The sequence below is a fragment of the Exophiala oligosperma genome (genome assembly GCF_000835515.1).
Source record: "Exophiala oligosperma strain CBS 72588 unplaced genomic scaffold supercont1.6, whole genome shotgun sequence".
Lineage (NCBI taxonomy): Eukaryota > Fungi > Ascomycota > Eurotiomycetes > Chaetothyriales > Herpotrichiellaceae > Exophiala > Exophiala oligosperma.
The window spans coordinates 2,182,963-2,205,644 of NW_015622823.1; the positions used below are offsets into that span (position 1 = coordinate 2,182,963).

General features: G+C 51.2%; 9 protein-coding genes across 9 annotated transcripts; 3 read left to right on the forward strand and 6 right to left on the reverse strand.

Moving 5' to 3' along the window:
- Positions 1–725: 725 nt before the first annotated feature.
- On the reverse strand, positions 726–1,458 carry PV06_07193 (uncharacterized protein; the record flags this gene model as incomplete). The annotated part of the gene is made up of 2 exons (XM_016408392.1): positions 726–1,346; positions 1,417–1,458. The coding sequence occupies 2 exons, from the start codon at positions 1,456–1,458 to the stop codon at positions 726–728; spliced, it is 663 nt and encodes a 220-aa protein (XP_016261872.1).
- Positions 1,459–2,182: 724 nt separating this feature from the next.
- On the reverse strand, positions 2,183–3,883 carry PV06_07194 (uncharacterized protein; the record flags this gene model as incomplete). Its single annotated transcript, XM_016408393.1, has 1 exon — positions 2,183–3,883. The coding sequence occupies one exon, from the start codon at positions 3,881–3,883 to the stop codon at positions 2,183–2,185; it is 1,701 nt and encodes a 566-aa protein (XP_016261873.1).
- A 328-nt stretch (positions 3,884–4,211) lies between these two features.
- On the reverse strand, positions 4,212–6,441 carry PV06_07195 (uncharacterized protein). Its single transcript, XM_016408394.1, has 3 exons — positions 6,210–6,441; positions 6,051–6,162; positions 4,212–5,989 (listed from the first exon to the last, which is right to left on the reverse strand). The coding sequence occupies exons 1-3, from the start codon at positions 6,362–6,364 to the stop codon at positions 4,637–4,639; spliced, it is 1,620 nt and encodes a 539-aa protein (XP_016261874.1). The 5' UTR covers positions 6,365–6,441; the 3' UTR covers positions 4,212–4,636.
- A 2,723-nt stretch (positions 6,442–9,164) lies between these two features.
- PV06_07196 (uncharacterized protein) lies at positions 9,165–10,728 on the forward strand (the record flags this gene model as incomplete). The annotated part of the gene is made up of 4 exons (XM_016408395.1): positions 9,165–9,308; positions 9,357–9,398; positions 9,519–10,071; positions 10,129–10,728. 4 exons carry the CDS (start codon positions 9,165–9,167, stop codon positions 10,350–10,352), a joined length of 963 nt encoding a protein of 320 aa, XP_016261875.1. The 3' UTR covers positions 10,353–10,728.
- A 298-nt stretch (positions 10,729–11,026) lies between these two features.
- PV06_07197 (uncharacterized protein) lies at positions 11,027–12,643 on the forward strand. Its single transcript, XM_016408396.1, has 2 exons — positions 11,027–11,849; positions 12,014–12,643. The coding sequence occupies exons 1-2, from the start codon at positions 11,332–11,334 to the stop codon at positions 12,525–12,527; spliced, it is 1,032 nt and encodes a 343-aa protein (XP_016261876.1). The 5' UTR covers positions 11,027–11,331; the 3' UTR covers positions 12,528–12,643.
- Positions 12,644–13,579: 936 nt separating this feature from the next.
- On the reverse strand, positions 13,580–14,706 carry PV06_07198 (uncharacterized protein). The gene has a single exon (XM_016408397.1). The coding sequence runs from the start codon at positions 14,642–14,644 to the stop codon at positions 13,775–13,777; it is 870 nt and encodes a 289-aa protein (XP_016261877.1). The 5' UTR covers positions 14,645–14,706; the 3' UTR covers positions 13,580–13,774.
- A 122-nt stretch (positions 14,707–14,828) lies between these two features.
- Positions 14,829–16,192, reverse strand: PV06_07199 (uncharacterized protein). Its single transcript, XM_016408398.1, has one exon. The coding sequence runs from the start codon at positions 16,043–16,045 to the stop codon at positions 15,182–15,184; it is 864 nt and encodes a 287-aa protein (XP_016261878.1). The 5' UTR covers positions 16,046–16,192; the 3' UTR covers positions 14,829–15,181.
- Positions 16,193–16,392: 200 nt separating this feature from the next.
- On the forward strand, positions 16,393–17,491 carry PV06_07200 (ATP synthase subunit 4, mitochondrial). Its single transcript, XM_016408399.1, has 3 exons — positions 16,393–16,466; positions 16,529–16,983; positions 17,058–17,491. Exons 1-3 carry the CDS (start codon positions 16,436–16,438, stop codon positions 17,304–17,306), a joined length of 735 nt encoding a protein of 244 aa, XP_016261879.1. The 5' UTR covers positions 16,393–16,435; the 3' UTR covers positions 17,307–17,491.
- Position 17,492: 1 nt separating this feature from the next.
- PV06_07201 (uncharacterized protein) lies at positions 17,493–21,985 on the reverse strand (the record flags this gene model as incomplete). The annotated part of the gene is made up of 1 exon (XM_016408400.1): positions 17,493–21,985. The coding sequence occupies one exon, from the start codon at positions 21,983–21,985 to the stop codon at positions 17,741–17,743; it is 4,245 nt and encodes a 1,414-aa protein (XP_016261880.1). The 3' UTR covers positions 17,493–17,740.
- Positions 21,986–22,682: the final 697 nt, after the last annotated feature.

A 22,682-nucleotide genomic window follows, 5' to 3' on the forward strand; every position in this document is an offset into this window, starting at 1 on the left:
AAGATCTGTAGCAGCGAATCTGTGGAAATCGATATCCGCCCGGTCTCGCAAGGGACATACTGGTTGCATCCTCATCCCCTCAAATCGCATCCTATACCTGGAGACCTGCTCAATCAGGCAAGTGAACAAGAGAGTGTTGCAGTCGATGTCCAGAAGCAGCATCATTCAAAGACGGACTCAAACAATCGATCTGCCGGGAAAAGCGCGCTTGCGGAAGTGTGTCGTCCAGACTCGACCACCTTGGGAGCGGATGGCCTGACTCGTACACTCGAGAAGGAATCACCATACAACCAAGAAGCTTTGCAGAGCAGAACAAATGCTTAACTTCGACGTCGCAAAGCAAGCCCAGAACATTGGTCAGAGGAAAACAGGAGTTGCAGTGACGACTTGCCGTGTTTTGAAAGGTGCAATTGAGGAAACCAGTATAGGAAGATCGGCCCGGCAGATTGAAAGCAGAAGAGTGTTACCAGACTGGGGGTTGACTTGAAGAAGAAGTATATGTGAGCTTGACTGTTTTACATTTCCTTAGGTGAACAGGTCGGATTGACTGATAATCTGAGGGTTAAGCAATTGTCAATGCTGTTGCTCAGCGTCGAAGCCGATGGTTTCGAAGATAGATTGGAACGTTGGTATTTCGTTTGTCACTCTACCCCTGATCATTAACAAACCTTTTCACCCTGGCGATCCTCATAGCATCGTATCAAGTGTGACCCTTCGCGTGCCCTTCAGCGCTTGTTTCCAACGGCAGCCCACCGCTCTCTGCTCCTGACACCTACACCTTCGTCAACAGTTGAGCCGCTGGCAACACTGGCAGCCCAACCCTCACCGACCTCACCTACGACCCTTCCTGGTCGGCCTGCAATGATTGTGCCTCCGGCCCACACAGTGTTCGCTGGCAGCACCGTGCCATCCAAGATCTTGACGTTGTCCTTGATTATGACCATGTTCCCAATTGTACAATCTGCCCCAATGTAGACGTTGCTCTTGATCTCCGCTGCGCGGACATGCGTGTTCGGGCCGATGTATACGTAGTCGGATATCCTGAGCATGAAGTAGGTCATGATCTGCTGTGGTTCACCGCCGTTGGGGTTGGCAACCGTTGTGAGACGAGAGGGAGGGTGAAGGGTGCATCCGGGGCTGATGAACACGTAGCGCCCGAGATGTATCGAGGTTTGATCCTGCGTCGACGACTTCTGATCACCTTGTTGCGTGGGAGGCTTGGGCTGCGCTGGCCGGACGAGATCTCCTCTGATCACGACATCTTGCTGTATCACGCATTTTCCGGCGAGGATGATATGGCGTGGGCCGAGAACGCTAGCCTTTCGCGATATCTTGTTGCCAGTCTCCTGGTAGAGGCATCAGAAACAGACCCGAGGGTGCGTTCGGCGTGACGAGTGTGCCAGGACAACCACGTACAGTTTCGATGTATTCTCCTCGAACAGATGACTTCGGAGGCATACTGGAGGGGGTACGGAGGGGTTGGGAAGTACCACGGAGGGGTTGGGAAGTACCACGGAGCGGGCTCACTTTATAACGCAGCCATCGAGTCGAGCGGGCATTCTGTTCGAGAGTTAACCGCTGGACATGAGCATTAACTGACTGTGACTGACAGCGAAGCAGCGTTAGCCTGGTGATTTGAGGTCACAGGACTGCCAAGGCAAGGCTGAACTAGGCCATATTGGAATCTTTTTTGCTCTGTTATTGCTTCGTCCATGACAAAAACACAACTTCTTACCATTCATTTCTAGACGCGGAGAACCCATTCAGAGCTTCTGCCAAATTTGTTCAGTGATCATCCCTGTCGATTGAGGTATCATTTGGCCGATAGGCGGGTAGATGACACACGGAACTACCATTTTAGTCACCGTGTATACTTGGACCACCTGTAGAGGACCACATACGTGATGGCAGAAGCTATTTAGCCTTGTTTTCTCGTACAGGAGGTATAGCGCGAAAAGTGCGGTCAAGTTAGTCGAGTGCGTTGAGCGTAGTTGCATCGCGAATTGATGAAGTAATATTGGAGGAACAGCAAAGATGTGATTGTTGACGGCATGAAATGAGGTGGAGATATATTCTGTACATATGGAGAGGCGTCACTATACCCTTTCATCCCTCAGAGAGCCTTAGACTGGACAGCACCAAACGCCGACTGATACCGGAGCACCTTGGTCTACAACAAAAGTCATATAGCCAGTCCACTTAGATTAGCAGCATCTGGTTTCCTCGAATCGAGTTCCTTCTTTGTACCAACAAGGGTATCTTCGCCGTCTGCATCTGCACCAACGTACATAGATACATCCTTCGTCACGGGGATATCATACACCGAACATATCCGTCTCGCTACACCTTCACCACTCCACCACGCGCCCGTCGTGGTTCCCAGCGCGATAAACGGCGCAGTATGTTCACCCGCCATCCACACCCCTCGCTCATTCAGTCCGCCCGCCGCACGCATGACTTCGATATCCTCGTCGCCTTTCTCCAGGCCGATTTGCATGTTACAGTAGCTTCCGTTCCCTGCGAACCGGTCAGCCTGCCAAGTCGTCATCAAGAACGAGCTGGGCGTGCAAGCTGGGTCTGTTGACGAGTACGTCGGCAGACGGCTATAATATGGCCGCGCGAACGAGTCCAGAACTTCATTGTACCGCGCAGAGTCAGGTTCGAGGTTCGCCACCGCATCGACCATGTGCGTGCCGTTAGCGCCGTAGACGTAGAAGAGCAGCGTGGGGTGCTCGTGTCCGGAAGGCATGTGTGCAAGCGACATTACAGATTGATTCCACGCCTCGTTGCTGGAGTGGTCGACGTACTTTGGATCGTGAAAGTGGGTGAACAGGGGGAAGTTGTCCGTACTCATCTTCCCAGAGGATGCGTCACGGATCCAAAAAGCAGATGGAAATGTTACGTACAGCTTCTCCAGTCGGCCGTAGTTGATATGTTGTATCGCCTCAGACAGGCGAGGTGGCAGTCGAGGTGTGAATACTTTTTCGTAGTTTCGTTTCAACCAACCCAGAGGGCATGTCACTACGACCTCGTCGAAGCTGGCCTTTTGGCCGGTCGCGGTCGTCACTGTGACTTTCGGAGACGACGTACCGGTATAATCTACTTTCGTAACTTCTGTGCTCAGAAGCAAATCAACATTCGGGTGTTTGGTAACCTTTGCAATTTCGGCGAGAATATCGCGGTACGTGCTTGCGACAAAGACGTTCTCTCCCTCGATGCACTCCTCCAGAAAGAAGAACTTCAGAGACTGTGTCTCGACCGAGTCGCCTACAAAGGGACCCCACATCTGTGCTTCGGCGAGGAGGTCGGTCTTGCGCTTTGCGTCCACCTTGGGATTGGCCTTGTCAATTTGTTCGGAGAAGTGCTCGAACAGACTCCTTTGGGGGTCGATGGACGTGCTATTCTCGTCGCTGTACTTGAAGGCGTCAACGACCATTTCCCACACCTTCTCGGACAAGGAAACGGCCTCGTCGTCGGATCTGCGATGGCCGTTCGAGTCGTACAGAGCGCCGCCAGCCTCGTCGGGCGCGGTGACCACGCTGTGTGTAGCTTTAGCCATAGTCATGATCGGATTCCCCTCGGTGCCGTGGATCCAGTTGGGGCCCATGTCCACCGTGTGCCCGCCACATGAGAGCTGATGGACGCGGCCGCCGACACGGGAGCGGGCTTCGTACAGCGTGACTTTGCACCCGCTACGGGCGAGGACATCGGAAGCGCGTAGGCCAGCGACACCAGCGCCAATAACTGCGACGCGCGGTGGTTTGGATATTCGTGGAGATTTCATGGCGCTGCGGATTGCTGCATGCATGGTAATTATCGATGTTGAGCCATTGACCGAGTCGTTGTGCGCACTATTGGCTAATTCGGCAGATATACGAGACATGCAAGCGATGGTTAGGTAGATATTGAAGTTGGTGCCTGAATAAGATGCAGTCGGGTCTCGCGCAAAAGAGCACTCGGCTTTGAGTCCTCGGAGTTATGAATGGCCTAAATGGGTCAAGGATTGAACTATATCGTCATGTGGAGGGAGAAGAACTATCAATACATCGAGATACCTTGGAAGATCACATATAACAGAGGATGAAGATAGAGATCCTTGTGGTACTTAGGTACCTCAGGTATGTAATTGAGTGGGACTGTGTCTGTTGTCTGTTGTTTGAACAGAGTCACTGACGTCAAGAATAAGGTAGAATAGGTGAAGGTATGAAACGGTGGAATGTAGCTATTGTCCATCGGTCAATTCAAATAACAGCATGGTTTGTTATCTTCTCGCATAAAATACAGTATCAATGTCGCATTTCCCTTCGGTATCTTTCTCTTCTTGCACTGACTGAGAACAGTGAACAGCATCCAGGCAACCTAAATTCCGGGAACAATCAGGCCCTCGCTCTTCGCCCCGCAATCGAAAGATGAGAGCGCCTCATTATCATAGTATTCAAACAAATTTCCTTCGTGCGTATTCTATGCTGATGCACTTCGGCTCACCATCACATATCAATCTTATGTTCTTTCGAGGTGGATTGAAGTGCGTCGTTGAGGCCGAGAATAAGATCTAGCCCAGAGGTCCAGCTCGGTGGTGCCCGACTCAATAATCGTGAGAGGGGTAAGAAACCCACGGGCTTTGCACTCGCTGCAGCTATCTCCAGGCACCTTGACTCAACGACAGCAGGCTCTTGACACAATCAAGATCATCACCTTTGGCCTTCTCTTTGATTGGAGACTGACCACTGTTGACCTCTGCTTCGCGTCGCTTTCGGGAAGAGGCTGCATCAGGGAACGTGATTTCTTCGTTTTCTTGGAGGATCGGTCGTTGACGGCCGCTTGGTTGTGTTCGTCGAAGAGGATGTTCAGACAGCTGAGTTCCTGGGGCCCAGTTTTCCTTGTCCGAGTCACCAGGGGGTGATCGCACATGACCATCAATCCTAGGTTTCTTCAGCAGGGTCGGGTCTGCGTCGCCAGCTAGACTTTGCAGACGACCCAAGGAGGACTGAGCACGGACAAGTTTCGGTTTACCATCCTTTCGAGCCACGCCCATCCGAGTGTTGGTCTTGGAAACAGACGGGCTAAGCGCTTGGGATCGTGACTTGAGACTATTTGTTCGCATTAGGTTGATGGCGCTAATGGCAGACCCAGCAGTTTCAGCTTCAGCTTGCGCCGACAAAGCATCTTTGGCAGTACTGTCGCAATAGAAAGCCCAGGTCCGGGCATCACGCGATCGACCGAATCCTGGTTCTCTGACTTTCGACTGTGCGCCTTGCGTGGAGTCCTGAAAGATGTCTATGGTGCTCATTGCACTCTTGCTGCGCATAAGTCCAGTCTTGGGCTTGTTCTGACTGACCGGCGCCGCGATGCGTGGCTTCTCCGGAGAAGGAGTAGGTTCATCATTCGTTCGTACTTTCACTGCTCCATCGACAGTCATGGCCAAACGCACCATGCTGGATGATCTCGACAAGGGCTCTTTAGTTCGTGGTGGTACTTTCTGTTCTTGTGCGTTTTCTCCTGGTGCTGAGGTGTCTGTTCCAGTCATTTCAGCGTGATCCCTCTTTCGTCCACTGCCAGGCTCGCTGCTAGGCTGTTCTACTTTGTCATCCTCTTTCGAAACTCGAAGCTCAACGGGGGTGTTCTGCGCAGCGTCAGCAGAGACATTGACCGGCTGTTCAAAGCTCGATGGGGGTGTAGAGCGTCCTGTAGTCTCTTGGCTGCCCAGTGGGGCCTCGTCCCGGCTGCTGTCGCTACGAGCTGAAGACGCGGGATTGAGAAGGTCATGGATACTCGACGCGCGGGATGCAGGCCGTGGTATGCTGTCTGGAGGCGCAAGTGAAAGGTTTGTTCGACCGAGGGAGGAAGGTGATAGGTCTCTCACCGCAGGGGGGATGACCTGCAGAGGAATGGGACTAGCAGTACGAGTGTGAAGATGAGCCACGAGCTCGTGAGGTTGCAGTGGTTTTGATCTCCGACGATCATTCTGTCGACGATTTTGAAACCAGATCTATCCATGTCAGTCTCATTTTCCTTTTCATTCAACGTGATGCGTTTGAGAACAAGCACACCTGGACTTCCTTCTCGCTCATGTTGACCTGGCTCACGATATGAACTCGTTCGGCCTTGTCAGGTTTCGAGTTTTTCTGATAGGCAGTTTCGAGAATGGCATGATCTTGGGGACTGGGCTGGGTCAGTTATGTTGGAGGGAAGAAATCTTAGGGGCATACCTAGTTCTCTTTCTTCTGGCCTTGGTCCCAGATTTGGACGCGGAAGAGGGTGCTGAAGACGACATAATAGGCGGATGGTCGACTTCGAACGCGTACTGAGGTTGAGAGTCAGCACGGTGAGGAGTGCTTGTCGCAGCATTTGAATGCTCGCCCATCGTCACAATGTTTGGGAGGATGATCGCGACGAAGAGCGTGCAAGAGGCGTCTGAGGTGCAGAGACTGAAATGGCGGACATGTCATTACCGCTTGGATACACTTGAGTGGGTTAGTGATGCTTCGACCGCGCGACTTCGCGACACATTAAGCGCGTTCTGGCGCATTTGGCTTGGCTTTGGAAATCACCAACAAAATACACCGGAAACTTTCCATCCTATGTACAATATTGCCTAGGTACACATCTACTCGTGTCATCGATCAAAAAGATTTGCACTGTCTGCAGACTTTTTACACAGGAATTACTTTCGTCAGTTGGAAGGGGACACCAAGATGTTACTCACTAAGGCCTATTTACCTCCCCGCATCACGAACAGGTAAAGTTCTAAATGATGGTCAATGTCTCTTCGAAGGGATGTGAGAGGGACATCCGCCGATTCCCTTGAGACGGACACATCTCGTTATCAGGTGGTATTTTCTTCGACCTCGTCATATATCTGATGCTTTCCCTGCCATCATCCCAATCCCGGACGAGGTTGAATCACGATCGCAGCATCTCGCGAGCCCAACGCGACATCACGTGATCGACACCCCTCCAGACCCTTACCTGTCCAAGGTACCCAAGGTAAATACGTCGATTTCTCCGTTCTTGGGCAACGAACTCAAGACCAGGGCGTCAAGATACTGAGTAATAACTGGCGCATGTCGACAAACCACCTACGGCTTATCTGCCTGCGATGCTGTTTTGAGCCGCAAGGGAAAAAGGTGGCCAGACCACAATCCCCCGAGCGAAGAATAATTGCACAAAAGTCCCCTCGATATCGGCCAAGATATGCAATGGGTCGCCTTAACGCAGCAAGTCGGTGGGACATTCACCTCCCTGCCGCTTATGCAGGACTTGGGTCTGCCGTGTTGGGATACCAGACCCGAGATCGTCAGAAATTGTGTCGAGCAATACGAATTGCGAACATCCAGAGGAGGGGAAACCGACTATCGGTCGACTTAGTCAGGACACCAATTCGCAAGGCCATCCCTGGCGATCTAGCACTTTGTTCCATCGAAATGGGTCATTTTTGTAGAGCGACAGCAGCACTTTCTTTCCTTAATCAGCGGAGTGGATGATGGTCTTGAACTCGATCTGGACGAAAACCCCCATATGCTTGCAGACCATAACAGGGTAATGCATTGCCCATACTCTAACAATTCGCTCGCCGCCTTCCACTACTTCATTCTACTGGGTTTAATCGATGCCTCACTCGTCTTTCGATTCGCGCTATGGAATAATCGGTACTCTATATTCTTTTTCTGGGAAGATTGTGTTGGATAGCATCCCTGCGAAGTGTCAATTGGGAACCCTTTCCTGCTACTACCGTTCCCACGTGAGAGACGCCTGATTTTGTAGAATATTTCCTACTGGGCTCTTCGCACCATAGGGTGGTCAGTGTGTGAAGATTAGGTACGTCCCCAGGTAGAGGGTCGGACACGGCTGGAAGGCAGCTTCTATTTCCACCTTTTCCTACTTGAATTCTTCATAGACTTGTATGCAGTGAAGTTGATGCTTGAGGAGCCAGAATGTGGACAATGCCAGGGAATCTTATCCGATGTCAGATAAATATATGGTATGGCCGAGATGTTTTCATGCTTCATCCACACCCTTGTTGAATGTCACGCTGGCATCGTCACATCTTCACATCTTGACAGGATCGGTGAAAATACCTCGTCACGTTGCTTGGCCAGCGAGAGAAGATGTTCGTCTCAAGCGTCAGCACTGGCAGCCAATGATGGTGGCAAATAGACCTTGCATCTGCCAGCGGACTGGACTTCGGCATCTCGTCCTCCGCAATCGTACGGCCGCGTTTTGTCGTGGAAATTCCAGGGCTTATCTCATCGACAGGCAGAAAAGCCTAACGGTCTCGCTAAAAGCAAAAGTACGAATCAGCACTCTTTTCTGGTCGTATTCTCTCGCAGAGTGCGCATTTTAATAGAGACCCCTGTACCGAGTGTTTGGTGGCCTTATAGGGCTGACCGAAGTCCCTGCAATGTGGATCGGGGGATATTCACAAACACTGACTTCGTGCGTCCATTGTACGCATCATGGAAACACAACCGGGTGCAGCTTATCGGCCGCTCCTAGTCGCCGCGCGGTTTGGTTCGGGTTCGCTGGCCTGCAGAGAGAATCTCGGGCCCATCATCTTGGGCGAATCAATACTCTATTCCCGATGGCCCACGCGAACATTGTTCCAACCATCTTCGTCCTGGAGACCCCTTCCGACACTGCTCCACGACTCCTCCTTTATGCTATGGAGTACGATTGCTCTCGACATCTACACCGGTTTGGTATTCTTCCAACCAGCTTGTCAGGTACAAGTCTATTATGCAGTCCCTTTCCCGATGACTCCGTTGAAATATCAAAAGGACATCTTGAGACTCTATTCTGCCTAGAAACACTACCGCGAGAGCTGCTGATGGCCAGTGGCAATGGCGGTGATTGCTTGTTTCCGAACTTTCATCCATGCCGCTCCGCCCTTTGCCCGCGGTCGTGGCCTTAATTGGTGATAAGGGCGCTCTCCCACCCTCCCCTCCACCGTCGAAATACTGGCATCTATCCCCTCTCACTGTACGGGTGTGGCTTCGCATTCCTCGTCCCCCGACAATGTGCGAATGCGATCCAGGCAACTCACCGAGCGCTTGATGGCATTTGTTCGCTTGGGACACATGGTCGACAGGGTGTTGATATCATTGAGTCACGCAGCAGCCTCCTCTCACTCATGATGCAGGCTGCGTCGAGCAACATATATCAAAATGTACGACGCAGGTCGTCGTTCTTCGGAACAACGAGCAGCCATGATCAAAGTCGCAGTTGTCGGCACGAACGGGCTAGCACAGTACATTGTAAACTGTCTAGCAACTCAGACCTCACATCAATTTGTGATCTTGTCTCGGAGGGTGAGTTTTGATCAATCGAGCATGGAGAATGATTCTGACATGTTGCAGCCTAGTCCGGGACTCAGTGCGAAGGGATGGCAGGTATTGCAGGTACGTAGATCCTCCTACCTCTCTGTTAACACTCTTCCCCGGTGCAATAAATGTCAGGGCAAGAATCTGGCATTTACGCGATATTGTATTAGTTGCCACCGTGCTCACTCTAGCGCTCAGGTGGACTATTCCAATGCTGCCGACCTCAGGTTCAAATTAGCTGGGGTTGACACTGTCATCTCAACCATTTCGGGGAACCCACAGCTCTCCTTGATCGATGCTGCGGCTGCGGCACACGTTCGACGATTCGTGCCTTCAGAGTTTGGAGGACCACCCTCTCTACGCCCTCAAAATGACCTCCTGGATCAAGGTCGTCGGGCAGCCATCCTCCGACTTCACCAACACGAGGCTTCCGGGATGAGGTTTACAATATTTACCTGTGGTGTCTTGTATGAAAGATTCGGCCCAGGGGGTATGGCTGCGTCTCAGATCGGCCTGCATAGTCATATCGCTCGAGAAGGGGAGTACTTGATGGACTTCCGACGCAGGAGGGCACAAATCCCCTATTCAGGTAATTCAGGCCAGCCTGCAATGGTGTGCTTGACATCGGCACATGACGTCGCCAGGTTCATTGTTGCCGCGTTGGATCTTCCTTCGTGGCCACGGGAGTTCAGACTCAGAGGAGAGAGGATGAGTGTCCGAGACATTGTTGCCGTTGCCGAGGCTGTCCAAGGTACGTCATGATTGGGCTATCACACCGTTCGTCGCTTGCTAACCTGGTGATGCCTAGGTCGCTCATTCGAGGTTTCTGCCGTCACGAGGTCCTCACTGCAAGATTCACTGACATATGCCCGGGCGGTGGGCGACCGTGCTCGCGAAGGTCGGTTGCACCACCTCCTTGTCACTGCGGAGAACCGCTATGATTTTGTCAATACAAACCTCAACCAGCTGGTCTCTATACACCCCGAGAGGTTTCGTGATTACCTGATCAGGGTGTGGTCTTCGGCGACTTGAGTTCTCGTCAAAAAATGACGTTTGCCGTGGTTGATATTCGAAAAGGGTGGATTGAGTCTGGGATGCAAACATGGCTTGATGTGGTTCGCACAAGACAAGAAGACAGAGGAAGTTGACGTTCATGTCCAGGTTTAGGCACGGGACAGCAGGGACATGAGAACGCGATACAACATCGAAAGACTTGGTGTTATTCAGGGGGTGTTATTTCGACGTCAACTTTCGGGCCATACCTCGCCGCCTCGACCCAACATCAGCGCACGGAGAAGTCTTCCACGTCTGGCTCTGCTACGAATAGAATCACACAAATGTCGACACGGGATTTGTCAGCTTTTTATACTCCGTATTGTTACACAATCACCGAATCTCTTCTCTCCATTTGACCGAGGCAACTGAAACGAAAAACCCGCTCCAGCTTACTATTATTTGGAAACACTCATTCAACCAAGAAAGTCCACTCGACTCCTTTCTCCGTTTAGACCTTTTCTTTGTTTTCTGGGACCTTGTCCACCCTTTACTATTCGGCAATTTTTGTGTGTCTTGAGATGGAATTGTATCCGAAATCAAATGACATCACCTCAACGTCACCTTGAAGTTCTTATTCGAGACTTATCGTGTGTTTCGCCCGCTTATAGATGTGTTTCTTCGAGATGCCGATATTTGTTTTTGCGAATCCCTGGGTATTAATAATAAACCCAGGCGTTGTCCTCAAAGCTGACTCGCACTCCATTACTCCGCTCTTGATCCGTTTGATCTTTGTACGAGATAACGTATAATAAATCTATATCCGTCTCACTGTTTTTTTCTCTCTCTCTACACGAGTTGCGAGTAAATAAACAGATTTACTTATACTACCTTTTACCTCATACCGTCTTGGCTTTCCCTTTTTTTTTTGCAAACCTCGACGCTCAATCTTTGAACCTTTTTTCTGTTCTTCCTTTCCCCTACAACTCAGGACACCTCGTCGCTCATCATCGTCAACATGAAGGCCGTCGTCTACCGCGGGAAGCAGGCCGTGGTCGAGGGGGACCGGCCGATCCCGAAACTCCGGGACGATTACCTCCTCGTCAAGGTCGCCGCCGTCGCCCTGAACCCGACCGACTGGAAGCACGTGGCGGGGGACATGGCCGCCGAGGGCGGCCTCATCGGTTGTGACTTCTCCGGCTACGTCGAGGAGGTGGGTTCGGCCGTGACCAAGTCTTGGTCCAAGGGGGACCGGGTCATGGGCGTCGCCCACGGCGGCAATTTCGTGCAGCCCGACGACGGCTCCTTCGCCGAGTACATCGTGGCCAAGGGGGACGTCCAGATCAAGATGCCCGACGGGTTGACCTTTGAGCAGGCCGCCACGGTGCCCCTCGGCGCCTTCACCGTCGGCCAGGGACTCTACCAGCAGGCCCTCAAGCTCAACCTACCCACCGACCCCGTCAAGACCGGAGAGTACGTCTTGATCTACGGTGGGAGTACGGCCACGGGGGCTCTAGGTGTTCAATATGCTACGTTGTAAGTCTTTCTTTTTGGTTCCTCTTTTAGTGTCTTTCTCCCCTCTCGCCTTGCCCACCTACTTGGGACTTGTTGGTGTGAGCGAGGGCTCGTCGCTTGATCGGTTCTTTTTGGAATATCAACTGACTTTTTTCGTCCTCGTTTTCTTTCTTCGACGATTCCAGGTCAGGATACAAAGTCATAACGACCTGTTCCCCGCGCAACTTTGACTACGTCAAGTCTCTCGGGGCCACCGAAGCTTTCGATTACAACGACCCCGAGGGCGCCAAAAAGATCCGCGAGTTGACCGGCAACAAGTTGAGATACGCCTGGGACACCGTCTCCGAGGCCAACTCTCCCCAGTTTTGTGCCGACGCGCTCAGCTCCGAGGCCGGCTGCGTCTACGGGTCGATCCTGCCGGTGAAGTTCCCCCGGGACGACGTCGAGGCAACGGGGACCCTGATGTACTCCATCTTCGGCGAAGCATTCGAATTCCGAGGGACCAAGATCCCCGCGGTCCCGGCCGACTTTGAATTCGCCAAAAAGTTCGCCGCCGTCACGGAGAAATTGTTGGCCGAGGGTAAATTGAAACCTCACGCCCAACAGGTGGGGAGTGGTGGATTGGAAGGTGTATTGCAGGGGTTGGAAGATCTCAAGGCCGGCAAGGTCAGTGGGAAAAAGTTGGTCTACAAGATCTGAACACCTACCTTGGATAGGTATTAGGTGGCTATCGGGTCGGCATTTATTACCTGTACATACACTAGCATAGTGTTGTCATGATATACCAAATCAAATGTCTTCGTATATCGTTTATACTGTTCAAATTTGTTTTCGCAATCGACCATAGCATGTTTGAAAAGCAGGACTTCCCGTTCGCTCAGTCGTACTTAAATCACATGGCGCCTGGCTAGTAGCAAAGTTTGGTGACAATTTGCGAATCCCAAGGTGTCGATTGTTTTTTTTTGGTATTTTCGGTTTCTTTTTTCCTCCTTGCATTAAACCTCTTTCGGGGGCGTTGTTGGTCTGGCGAGGTGGAACAGAGGAATCCACGCTGCGGCCATGTTTTTGCGATGAGACATATCGCTGAGCAGGCTGGAGAGTCCGACGGCCCAAAGGAGGACAGCTCGAGGTGAGGGAAACGAAATTGCAAAGGCTGGAATAGACTATAATATACAGACAAAGTAGTTAATCAATGAATATTAGAATCTATTTGTTTGCTTGAACATATACTAGGACGAATAATGAAACGACACCAATGGATTCGGCAGGTTGTAAAGAAATCTGTAGGATGCACCAATTAAAAGAGAATTGTACCACGCGATACTTTGTATAAGCAGTGAACAGACACGACTCAAGGTGAAGAAAAAAAAGCAACGGCCGCGATTGTAAACATGACAACAACCCACCCGTTGACAGTCATGTCTTTATTTTGTGTTCACGGAAACAATTTCGGTCAACAGACTTTGTTCTGGTGTTGCCCACCTGGATTGAAATTCAAACACGGAGGGGAACCTAGGTAGGTAGTATTCAGGACTGTCACAACCTTCAATACACACACACAAGTTAGCATTTCAGCTGAGAACGAAGTGATTTGTAATGAGACGATAAGCAGAAGGGGGAATAATCAGACAGCAGTTGGTACAATTTAGTTTTCCACAAGTTGAGTTCAGAACAGGTCTGTGTGAAATTGTGCTTCATCATGTCATACAGTCAAAGGTGAGGAGAGGAAGGACTGAAAATGGGAAAAACGTACCTTGTAATCTTGACCGTTCAGCATTGTCAGCGGTTCCGGTCCTGGGCAAAAGGATGCACCACTTAATGCTGTGTAACCGATGTGAGTTGGCCTTGCTGGAACATAGTTTCAAAGATAGCTAAGCATTGGTGTAACGAAAACCACACGGTTGCTCTGGTCGAGGGAATTCAAATTGTTCACTAGCACAACCATATCAGCCGTCCTTTGGCCGTTTGAAGAAACCGTCGAGGCTCTTCTGTTTAGCATCGTATGGCGAGGAACCAATCCCACCACGTGCTCTTCTGAGGTCCAACAGATGATCCTTGCCATTGACATTGTGCACTGTTACGCGACACCCGGCGAAAGGAGAAGTGTTGTCTGTTGCCGTGGGTGGTAAAGATTCCTGCGAGGTCGACGAGTCACCGTCATTCCGATGTATGGTTATTTCCAAAAACCCAGTGTTGCTCCAAGAAGGCAGAAACTCCAGCGGTCGACCGTAGCTGAGGACCTCAATGTTAGGTCCCAACACCACCGTGCCGGTGTGGAACTTGGTGAGCAAGGTTTTCCACAGCGCCGACAGGAAGAGACCATGAGACACGACAGCGACACATTCAGGCAGCGAGTCCTGCTCGACCGCCAACGGCGACGACGCTGATAGAGGTATGACGTGGTCATTGATGAACACGTCTGCCCTTCCCGCCATGGCCTCCGCCGTCTCTTGTGGTCGAAATGAAGGATCTTCGGGGTTTATAGCTTCCTGGGCACGCCTTGACGCCCACGGCACCAGCTCATAGGAGCCAAAGTCCTGTTCACGTAGCACTGGAAGTCTAATAACATCGGGCACTCGTTCTTCGGACCATTGAATAGCTTGATGTCTCTGAATCTGTTCGGCCGTCATATAAGCCCGTTGGAGATCCGAGGCGAATATTCGAGTGAAGCGTAAATTGCGGTGAGCGGCGAGATACTGGCCTAATCTCTCGGTTTGATTCCTTCCATGGTTGGTGAGTCTGGAATCAGACACTCCGGCAAGGAGACCAGCAACATTGTGCTCTGTTTCTCCATGCCTGATTAGAAAAATGTGCATGGAATCAAGTGTGGGAAACAGCTGATGGGAACAAGAAGAGAAAGAGGAAGAGGAAGTGTGATGGATCCGACAAGCTAGAAATATTTTATTGGAGTCCGCAAACAAGAGATTAATTATGTACTCGCGAAGAATAAGGGCAAGTTTTAGGGAGAAATCCCTGGATCACGTGCTCAAACATGCCTGAACTGGGTTCCCTAGGAAGAAGAGTGCATAGTATCACCGTCGAGTTGTCAATGGGTCTATCTATAATACTATCATGTCACAGGCTGTCCTTGACTTGTATCTTCAACCCCAGTGACCCCTGACAACCTTGAACGACGTGATAATACGTGGGCTAGTTGTTATTCCTTCTACAGGAATGCCCATCTATCATGCTATCCATGCGCAAGAAAGGTCGCTAAAATTGATTTCCATCCTCATCCAATTCTATGTTGTATCTGCTGAGGTATACCAGAAATGCTCCATGATTAATATCGTTAGAGAAGAAAATTCGTAAGTCGGCCCATGGGCTGGAATGCCCAAGTCCTGTATTTGAGGTCACTCAAAGGTCCACAGATCCATCAAAGGGTCGTCTCCCTTCTCATTCTCGGCCACATCGTCGCTTGCATCTGAGAAGATCCTCTTGGGTATCTTGTACTCCACCACAGGCGGTTTCTTATCCTTCTTCTTGAACTCGCTCTCCATCATGCTCGCATAGCCATGATCCAGAAAGTCTTCCAAATTGTATTGTTGCTTGGTAAACTGTTCAGATATGATTCTCGCTATGCTCGCGACGGTAGGGTGGTAGTGGGACTGGCAGGTCTCAAGTTCCCACAACGAACTGTCAATTGCGCCAGTGAGTTGAGGATCTGGTTCGGTGGGATCGTAGGGATCGTTGCCTAGGTTGTACTTGAACTTTGTGTATGGGGGGTATGGGTTTCTGTGGATCATAAAGGTGGTGGTTGGGTGTGTCTTGAGGAGGTTGTAAATGAAGGGAATGATGGCGACAATGGCAGAAGGTGGTGCGAATAGACACAGCCGTGAAAGACGCTTAATGAAGCTCGCAACCGTGGCAGCGGGCAGGTGGTTTGTCGGTGATAAGAAGACGTCTAGATGTCGCAAGACGCGCGAGCGATATTTACTGTGCAGAAGGTCCTTGTCCAGTAAGGCATAGAGTCGGGGATAGAATGCTGGGTAGTCGAGGTTGCGGGTTGTGATCAAGTGAAAGAGACCTGTGAGCGCGGGCACAGCGAGTGCGAGGTCCCCCATATCGAGGCTGTCGACGAAGAAGTCCATGAGTATCTCTGGCCTGCGGAGACTGGATATGGTGGAAGGATCTTGTAGTTGTTTGAGCAGATGTTTCCGCTGCGCGACCGTCATCGGGGAGGCGATGAGGGATGTGTAATTGTCCATGGCCGGCATGTTGAATGAGAGGTGTGAGAGCAAAATGCTCTCGAGGGCGGGCGCTGACGGGAGGGAGGGGTGATATTAGTACCTAAGGTAAGTAAGTACCTTAGATAATGCAAGACATGTGCGTTGTAAAATGGCCCATGGTGGTTTTGAATATAGTGAGGACGGATGAATGAATACTTGTACAACTGCATGTCAAATCCATTCGCCAGAACTTTTTTTCTTTGGCCCCTCAGAAAGTCGTTAATCCCGAAAATGCCGACGTACGCCAAGTCCGGACTGCGCTAGACATAATACAGACTAGCGCGCCAAGCGACTGCGATTGAATCTGAGCTCCCCTTCCGTGAAGAACGTCGAAAGCAAAGCTCATTGTCGATTCCCGTCCACGACAACACATCAACCATGGCGTCCAGACTGGCAAGGAGTGCGGCCGGTACGAATTTGACTCCTTCTGAAGCTCGTAGACTGAACACATTGCTAATCCGATGGTTTTAGGAGCCACCAAACTCCGACCAACATTATCCCTCCGAACTCTCCCATCACTCAGCACACCTTTGACCTCCGCCCGCTACGCATCAGGCGTCCCTTCAGAAGACCCCAAGAAGAAGGCAGCATCGATCGTCGACGCTCTTCCCGGTAACTCCTTGGCCAGCAAGACCGCCATCCTCTCCGCCGGCGCGGGTGTTTCGATCTGGGCCATCAGCAGCGAATTGTACGTCCTCAACGAAGAATCCGTCGTCGCCTTCTGCCTTTTGTCCGTCTTCTACGGTATCTTCAAGTACGGAGGTCCAGGATATACCGAGTGGGCAAACAGCCAGGTCGCCAAGATCAAGGACTTGCTCAACGAGGCGCGAACGAACCACGCTACAAGTGTCAAGGAGAGAATCGAGGATGTCAAGCCATTGAGCAATGTCGTCGACATCACCAAGCAGCTCTTCGAAGTTTCCAAGGTACGCCAAACTGACTGATCATTGGGACGGTGATGGCGAGGGAGAAAACAAAATACTGACATTTCTTTCAATAGGAAACCGCCCACCTCGAAGCTCAAGCTTTCGAACTCGAGCAACGAACCGCACTGGCTGCTGAGGCCAAGAACGTGCTCGACTCCTGGGTCCGATACGAGGGACAGGTTAAGCAACGTCAACAGAAGGAGTTGGCCGACAGCGTCATCGCAAAGGTCACCAAGGAGCTTGAGAACCCCAAGATCTTGCAACAAATTTTGACCCAGAGCGTGGCGGATGTGGAGAGAATCGTCGCCAGCAAGTCGCAATAGATCTGACAAGTTATTTTAAACAAAAAGGCCGGAGGCAGCTGGACAGGATGGGGGAGAGGACAACGCTAGATGGAAGAAGAATTTTTGAATCACGACCGAATCTCCGTTGGCCGTGATACATGTTTTGTCGTGTATATAAAATAGCTCCAAAGTTTCCGAAAACATGAGCCACTGTTTAACAATGACTTGGTCAGTACCTCGTAGACCTCGCACGTTTCGTCAATAACCATGCGTAGAACATTTGCCACTCAACACTGCATTCTTAGCGTTGAGATTCTGGGAGGGCATCGCCCGGTACTATGTATTGAGTGCGATGTATACAATACCCAACGATGAACATTCCTGGAAAGCTGAGCGACTGCTCTTTTCTGTCCTAATAATACAGTGGAAAATGGTGCTGTGATCTTGCCACGCTAGTACCCGTGCCTGATGGCTCAGACGACCAAATACTTCTCCGTGATCTCCCTCGCCATCAGAGCGTTGCCGCTTAGGGCGTACATGGTCTGGATCGCGTATGCCGCTTCCATATTAAAGTCGGCAGCCTCTACATTGTCTTCTGGGATCGTTTCTCTTTCGGTATTCGCTTCGTGCATGTCCTTCTCTGGGCCATCATCGAGTGACGTCTCCTGCGTCTCTTCGTGCTCGGTAGGCTTCGGATCCGTAGCCGTATCGACTTGCTCCTGTTGACTTTCATCCATCCGAAGCAGCTCGGGGTCTATCATTTCCGCTGCCGCCTTTGATGTCGGATCCGATACCGAAGTGGGAGAGGAGACTGGGTTCTCAGGAAGCAACTTTTCGTAACTGCGTACGGCCAGATCTGACAAGCCCAGCATCTGCCAGCATCGTGCTCTGTTCAGCTCAATCTCCCTCTCCACCACGTTCTGCAACTTTTCGTCCTTGGTCGAAGCCCATGCTCTCCTCGAATCGACGTACTCCTCAAAGAATGACCAGCCCTGGAGGGCGTACATGTGCCGGTCCAGGTTCTGCCGCTTCAACAACTCGTGCAGATAACATAGCGCCACACTGAGCAGGATGATGGGATTCTTCGGGTCAAGACTCAGCGCGCGGAAGAAATAACTCAACGCGCTGGGGAAACTGTTACCCGCATACAGAATGTGGCCGTACAAGGACAACAAGACCACGTCCATCTCCTGTAACGTAGGAGCCTTGTCATTCGCGCCAGAACCCATAACTAGACCGCCGCCGTCGGCATCGTCCCGACGCATTTCTTTCGCCAGATTGCGCATGTTGCTAGGTACCGGACCGAACCCTTCAGGGCTGTAATTTGATGGCAGATTGGCGTCCATGATCATGATTTGTCTGAACCAGAATTTTTGGCTTGGCCCGGCCCGAAAGGCGGCCGCGTGTACCTGTCCTTCCTTGCCGTCTTTGTGAGTTGGGTGCGGGTAGATGAGATTCAGTGCCGCGAAGAGGCGGTATGCGTCAGTACAGAATTGGTACTTCCGGGCGAACCATCGAAGCACAACGTTGAACAGCGTGTTTTCATCGCGCAAGGAGAGAGCACAAATGAGCCAGGTCGTGTGGATGAGGAGCATGGATGGCGGATCGTTGTACCATATAACACAGTCCATGGCAGCGCGGATGATGGCGTAGCTTCGGTGACGTTGGGTTTCGATGGCATCGGGGGAAGACTCGGATAGGGTCAGCTCGTTGGCTAAGATGACGGCATATTCTAGGAACACATCGAGCCATTCTTCAAACGATATGTCGCGGTATGTGGTAGGATTAAAAGACTCGACGGAGGGCATGGGGATGTCTGGATCGAGTTCGTTTGCCTCATTCTGAGTGCGGCTAGCCAGGCGCATATCTTTGTCGAAGGGCGTCCTTTTCTTTGCATTGCGCTCGCCAGGGAAGAATGTGCGGTTGGTGCGGAAGTCGATGATGAGGCTGTCGGCGCAGTCCATCCATACGTGTCGGGCAACTCTATCGCCTGCACGCATGGCGTCTGTGTTGTCGAGGAGGGTTTGATACAGATTGTTAATCGTTTCGGTACGGTGAGCCTCGCGTTCTTCGACAGTCAGGCGCTTTGGATTGGAGAGAGCCGCTTGACGGACTCGCCGAGTAGAAGGCTCCTTCCGCGGCCTCCTGGGTTTATCATCCTTAGATGCTTGTGCGTCTTCAGTATCTCCGGTAGCGCTGGCATTGAGGTCGTTGTTGATAGTCCGTAGAGAAGCGCCAGATGCAGTGTCCTTTGCGATGCGCGCGATGAGCTCGCTAGCCGTCTTCCTCTGCCTGTAGGTCGGTGGCCGTTGCAGACGTTTCTCCAGTTCATTGACTGGGATGCCGGAGTCCACTTGACCCGGCATCTTGTATGCATCTCTGAGTGCATTCTCTGCATCTTCACGAGCTAATCGTTGCTCCTTACGTTCATATTTTCGCCTCTCGGTCTTCTTGAGAGAATTGTCCGCAATGATGACAGCCTCCCGAGCACATTCCATGGCCTGCCCTTTGTCCCCAAGGTCGGCATAGAGTTTCGATAACTGGGTTCTTGCTTCAATGCCATTTTCGTCCAGACTTCGGGCTTCTTCGTAACACTCAATGGCTTGTTCTTTGTTACCACATAGATAAGAGTTAGCAGCGATAAGGATCCAGAACTCAGGGACGTCTTCGCAAGCCTTGGCATCTTTCAAGGCCTCGAGGTACCTCAATGCCTGGTTGTGTTCTTTTATGTCATGTAAAGCCTGTGCAACCTCAAAGAAGAGGTCATGATATTGCCATAAGGCTGCATCAATATCCCTCGCGTCGGCCTCAAGCCATTCAAAATGAGCGAGTGCTTCCTCTAGCTCTTGCGGTCCTTGCTTGAGACGAAGCATACCTAATCGAGCGCGCAGTTCGAGAGGTAGACCTGGACCGTATGAATCAGCCGGGTACTTGCCCGGGACGAAAAGTGGCACCTCGGTTCTTCTCGGGTCATCTTCTGAATCCCACTCCCTGTCGTCCTCTGTATAGTCGTCCCAGTATGTTTCATCTTGACGACCAAGTAACCATCGTGACAGGCGCTTCAACACAGCAATGGAGTTCGAGAGTGCCATCTCGAGTGGTTCCTCCTGTGCCAAGAGCTGTACGTAGACGAGGACATCTGCCCAAGTGAATTCTTCCTCACCTTGGAAACCGTGTTGCTTATAATGGTCTAAAGCTTCCTCATAGAGCGCTATTGCCTTTGAGAGATCACGAGTCTCGACGCAAATATCAGCGACCAATCTCATAGCATCAGAGTCTCGAGGTTTATGCTCAAGAATGGTTTCCAGATCGGATATTGCTTTCCTGTAATTTCCCAGCTGCTTGTTGACAGAAGCACGTTGTAGTCGAGCCTCCCAGTCCTTGCCGCTCTTGGAAATGATTCGAGCATAACAATAACTTGCTTGCTGAAGAGCTCGTTGCTGATCTCCAGTCGATCGCTCCAAGCATGCCGTTGCCACTCTACGCCATACGTCCGGATCGGTGGGTATGCTGTGGGCGCCACTGAAAAGTGCAGCAATGCCTTTCTCATCTTCACCTTTGTGAAAGTAAATCTCGGAGAGCAGGGCATGGGCTGCATAGATTTCCGGATTGATGGCAATGGCTTTCAGACAGAACTCAAGCGCCTCGTCGATGTTCAATTCGATCCAAGCATCATGGGCGTCCTGATAGAGTTGTGCGAACTCAGGTCCCGGGTCTATTGCAGGCCTATGGCCTAACTGCATGCCTTTGCTCCAGCCACCACGCTTCCCTGTGCGTCGGCGTCGTTTCCTTCGAGGATTGACACCTGAGGATTGGCGACCACGGCCGCGTTTGCGTGAAGTGGTAGTGTTCTGGTCATCTTCTGTGGCATTGACATCGTCCATAGATTCATATACCTCATCGGCAGATGTTTCCGGCTCCTGTTCTTGTTGGTCATCCGTCGCCGAGCTTGTCTTTAACAATTCCAATTTCTCTTTGTGAAAGGGGATATAAGTAGGTGGCGGTTCAGAACGCGCTATGTGCTCTGCTGGTGCTACCGACTTCTGTAGACGAGGGGCTTGAAGACTGGCTGCTAGTTGGGTAGCATCGATTGAATGGTTCAGGGCGTATGGTTGAGGTTGAACCGGGAATGAGTACCGGGGCTGTGGCGGAGGGAGCTGTCTTGAGATCCATTGATAAGGGGCATTCTCGACTTGACTTGTTGAACAATGTACTTGCGAGAAGGCTGGGCGACTAATAGGTTGCCCAGAGTAGTCGGTAGAATAGCTGGAACCCGCTGGATCAAGTCTCGGAGGGTGCGGGATCTGCTGCTGGATTGATGGTCCAACGGGGGGGTCATGATTCCCAGAATGCGACGCAGCAGTATTTCGTTGTGACTCTGTACCATGTCCACCTTGAGCAAGGAACCGAGTAGATTGCTGATTGAGTTGATTTATCGTGGGGTAATAAGACTGGCTCGGCGCGTAGTATTGGCTGGGTGGAACACTGCTTTGATGATGTCCTTGAGGCAAGTTCCCTTGAGTCGATACATTCTGGTGGTCTGGAATATGTTGTGGCAAGGACTGCGTAGTGTCTGAATGATAGTATGATGGCGGTATTGAAAGAGTGAATCCGTTCGCTGATTCACGAGAAGCGCCGTTTTCCCAGGTACGGGAGTTTACAGAAGATGGTGTGCCATCACCCGCAGGTGACGGGCCATCTCTGTCAGGATTTGCCATTTCGTATTGTGTTCAGTGATGGTCAGTGTCATCAATGACCATACAAGGAGGAAGATTGGTGTCAGGCTCTGCGTCCATGAAAGAGATCGATGTCAAACTTCGATCTTCGCATCGCTTCGGCTTGGTGAGATGTGTCTCGGCGCTCACGGTGACATGGTGTAACAGATACGAGAAGATATTGCCACTCGTGAACAGCAGATCTTGATGGTTCTCACCTTGATGTTGAATATTATCGTGACTTCGAAACGACCAATTGTTGGTATTGTTACACAGATACGGTTTACAGTAAGTGAATATGGGGGGTAAGCCACAATGCGCCACAAGTGAGGCGTAGGCTAATAATTAAAAATATCCATATTCCTACAGGGATCTGATGCATGCTAATAAAATAGTGCCAGCTGTTTCCACGAACTGTGGTTTCAGCCCATAGCCGTCGTTGTTGGCATGCGATACGAGGCCCATGAGGCCCTAAGCAGGTTTCTGGGCCTCCCTGACCATGTCGCAGCCAGGCCTAGACACTCATGGGTAGGTATCTAGCCGCTGTACCTGTAAATAGGTATAGGCAGTCTTCACCAACAATGCCCGTCCCTATTGTCCTCTAAAAGCCACCATTTATGCGCACCTAGGTACAAAGTACAGAGTACTGAATCACAGTGAAGTACGGATACTTCGTACGGATACGGATACGGATTACTCT